The 3,097-nt window shown below is 34.4% G+C and overlaps 1 protein-coding gene across 1 annotated transcript; it reads right to left on the reverse strand.

Moving 5' to 3' along the window:
* Nucleotides 1-762: 762 nt before the first annotated feature.
* Nucleotides 763-2,056, reverse strand: LOC136820645 (uncharacterized). Its single transcript, XM_067076841.1, has 4 exons — nucleotides 1,999-2,056; nucleotides 1,626-1,691; nucleotides 1,140-1,325; nucleotides 763-950 (listed from the first exon to the last, which is right to left on the reverse strand). The coding sequence occupies exons 1-4, from the start codon at nucleotides 2,054-2,056 to the stop codon at nucleotides 790-792; spliced, it is 471 nt and encodes a 156-aa protein (XP_066932942.1). The 3' UTR covers nucleotides 763-789.
* Between the last annotated feature and the right edge of the window lie 1,041 nt (nucleotides 2,057-3,097).

The following is a 3,097-nucleotide window of genomic DNA, read 5'->3' on the forward strand; positions in this document are numbered from 1 at the left end:
TTGAAAGAGTACTATGAGGTACAGGAGGTAGCACGGGTGATAGACTCAATACAAATACGTAGCAAATACGTCTGCTTATTTCGAACATAATATATCTTCATATAGATCAGTAGGCTAACGAAAGATAGTATTGTAAAGTAAATTTGAAAGATCAATAGTATAATATTTATAATTTCTAAAACTGTAAAATGATCATGACTACATATATCTATACTTAATCTATCGTAAATCGGACGAAGGATCGAGACAAAAATACCATTAGATGCTAGAAATTTCCCTAACTATACTTAATCAGTTTAATTTTCAATTGAGGAGTAACTTTTGACCAACAACAACAACAACAACAAAAACAAAGAAAATTTTTTTGGTTTACATCAAAGGAGGGAAACAGTCATCATCTGCTTCAAAGGAATGAAGAGAGGAAGATGATGAAGTTAGACAAAGGGGTCCACAGAGGTGGGCAAAAAATAGGGTGGCAGATGACTAATATGTAATTCGAAGGCAAAGAAGAAGGCAAATCATCATCACCCAACATCAATGCTAAAGTTTGGGAATTGGTGTGCTAGTGGTATGCTATCTTATGATGCACCAAAGAAAAGAAGAGGCCGCAAAAATAAAAATAAATATTATGATATAAATAATAGGTAAATTGACATAGACAAAAGGTAATTTACCTCTACACTATAGTTAAATTGTTTGATAAGATATGATGAACTTTTCATCTTCTAATACAACATTTATATAATATATTATAGTGTAGGTAGTAAGATACGTTTTGTTTATGTCAATTTACCTGGAACTTTTTCTTTTGCGGTCTCTTCTGCTGCTGCTCCTTGGCACATCAAAAAACAAGCCACCACAGGCACACCAATTGCCAAACTCGAGCATTGTTGTTGGATGGCGATGATTTGCCTTCTTCTTCGCCTTGGCATAGCGCTGAAATGCACGTGCTATTGAGAAAAAAATTATATATTGTAATTGTGATTGTCAACTCAATGCAGCCCTATATGTATTTGCATTTTGGTTTCAAAGTCAAAAACAGGGGAGGAGCATGTCAAAAATCACTTTAAGATAATCAATTTAGATTCATTACAGTAAAAACAAGCTTTTCATTTGAAAATTACGAAATAATAACATACTTTTTGCATTATCTGCCACCCTATTCTCTGCTTGTATGTGATAACCCCCTCTGTGGACCCACATACCAAAATGCATCATCTCCCTCTCCTCATCCCTTTGGAGCTGGTGATGACTGCTCCTTGAGTGGTTGTTGTTGTTGTTGTTGTTGTTGGGTTTCGTGGTCTGATATTCATTGAACCACAATGCTGTAAATTTAAACAAATACTTTTTCATACATAAAAAGTGTTATATTGAACAAAAACTTTAGCAACGAAATGTAAAACATAATGTCTACTATCACAATATTATAATTAAATGCTTCATAATTGATATGAAAGAAATAAAGCTGATGATTTTCCTTTTTAGGCTACAGAAACCTGGAAATGAGATCATACCAAATCCTTCTTCTCTGTCATAGGCAGCAAGACTTAAGTAAAACCAGTTAAATACTTTTCTCATTTGTTATCCAAAATTATTTATGTGGCAATAGGCAAATTGATACTTACGCATTTGCTCGTTTGCCGCCTCTTCAAGGAGCTGCTCCCTTCTTTTGGCGGCGCGATCTCGTTCTCCTTGAAAAAAAAAATTAATATATAAGTTATAATTAATCAAATCGGGGAAAACCTGTTTTCTACCCAACAGACACAACAGCTTTAAAAGTTGAAAGGAATGGTAAAAACATAAAGGTCTTACAAAAATGGAATCTTGAATTTTTTTCAAAAAATTCTCCAACTGTCTTTGTCTTTTAGGAAAAGAAATAATCAATGTCTCCCACCTCCACATATATGGAATGAACAAAAAATTTTTTTTAAATTCAAGTCCTTGTGACACTAGAGTTAGCTACAAAGAATAATAATGTGTCACAAAAGGAGAACTTACTTTGCATTTGCTGCTGGATGGCTGCTTCAGCAGCTTGCCTTTCCAATTCTTCAGCCATGGTTTACCTCACCTCTAACTGATAATAATTGAGTTTGATTGTTTAGAAGAACTTTCATTCTTTATATGAAGAACATTTTTAATTATCATATTCGAATATTCGAATTTCCATATAAGGTTAAAGAACTTACTAAAAATTGAATCTACTTTTCGAACGTAACGTATGACGTACATCTGACATCAGCTTTTACGCTGATCAGAGTTTCAAGATGAGTAGCCTGATAACAGATTGCCTGTTTTCTGGCCCAATACGCTGAGCTTTATCTGTTATAGCGGCCGTCCACGCTAAAAATTTCCAGATGAGATGAAGTTTTTATAACATAGTTAGACTAGTAAACTAGTCGTTGAAAACAGACCCATATACAAAAAATTCAAGCTCCAAATAAAAAGAATCGGAGAGGTGAGGTTGCGTGTCTTTTCTGAATTTCAGAATTTCAGTTATTTTCCTTTTCTCCCATGCGCGCTGAATATTTAATTAGTGTTTACATTATTTGATTGACAGTTTTATTATAAGTAATAACCGATTAGTTTACTAGTCTATAACATAGTTGGTTATTGAAGTAATAAAAATGACGCGGTCAAAATTCTATAAATTCTAAATTCATGGCAAAAAAGCAAGTGTCAAAAAAGTGGCAAAGTTTCCCAGGTCTTGGGCCGCTAAATCAGGACCTGGACCCCTTACGGAAAAAAATTTTGCTGGCCGGGACCTCCGAAAAAAGATCCTTAGAGCAATCAATTTCCTAGTGTTGAGTGATTTTTTGGCTCCTAGGAGACCTACTCTGTACCAGAGTGTATCTCACGATTATCGTAGCGAAGTACATGAATTTTGGAATTAGCCGTAGAATCGGGTTTGTGTACAGACAATAGGAGACCGAGAAAAGAGGATAACCTCGAACAAATAAACAGCTAAAAAAACTTGCTTGGTTATGTTATTTTTCGATTGTTTGTGCGACTGTCGAAACTTTTTGTGTGGATTTTATTTCGTGAATCGTTATTTTCCCAATAAGTACTTTAGGCGTAAAAACTTTCGTGAGATTGAAAA

Source organism: Clytia hemisphaerica, unplaced genomic scaffold (assembly GCF_902728285.1).
Source record: "Clytia hemisphaerica strain Z4C2 unplaced genomic scaffold, Clytia hemisphaerica genome assembly, whole genome shotgun sequence".
Taxonomy (NCBI): Eukaryota; Metazoa; Cnidaria; class Hydrozoa; order Leptothecata; family Clytiidae; genus Clytia; species Clytia hemisphaerica.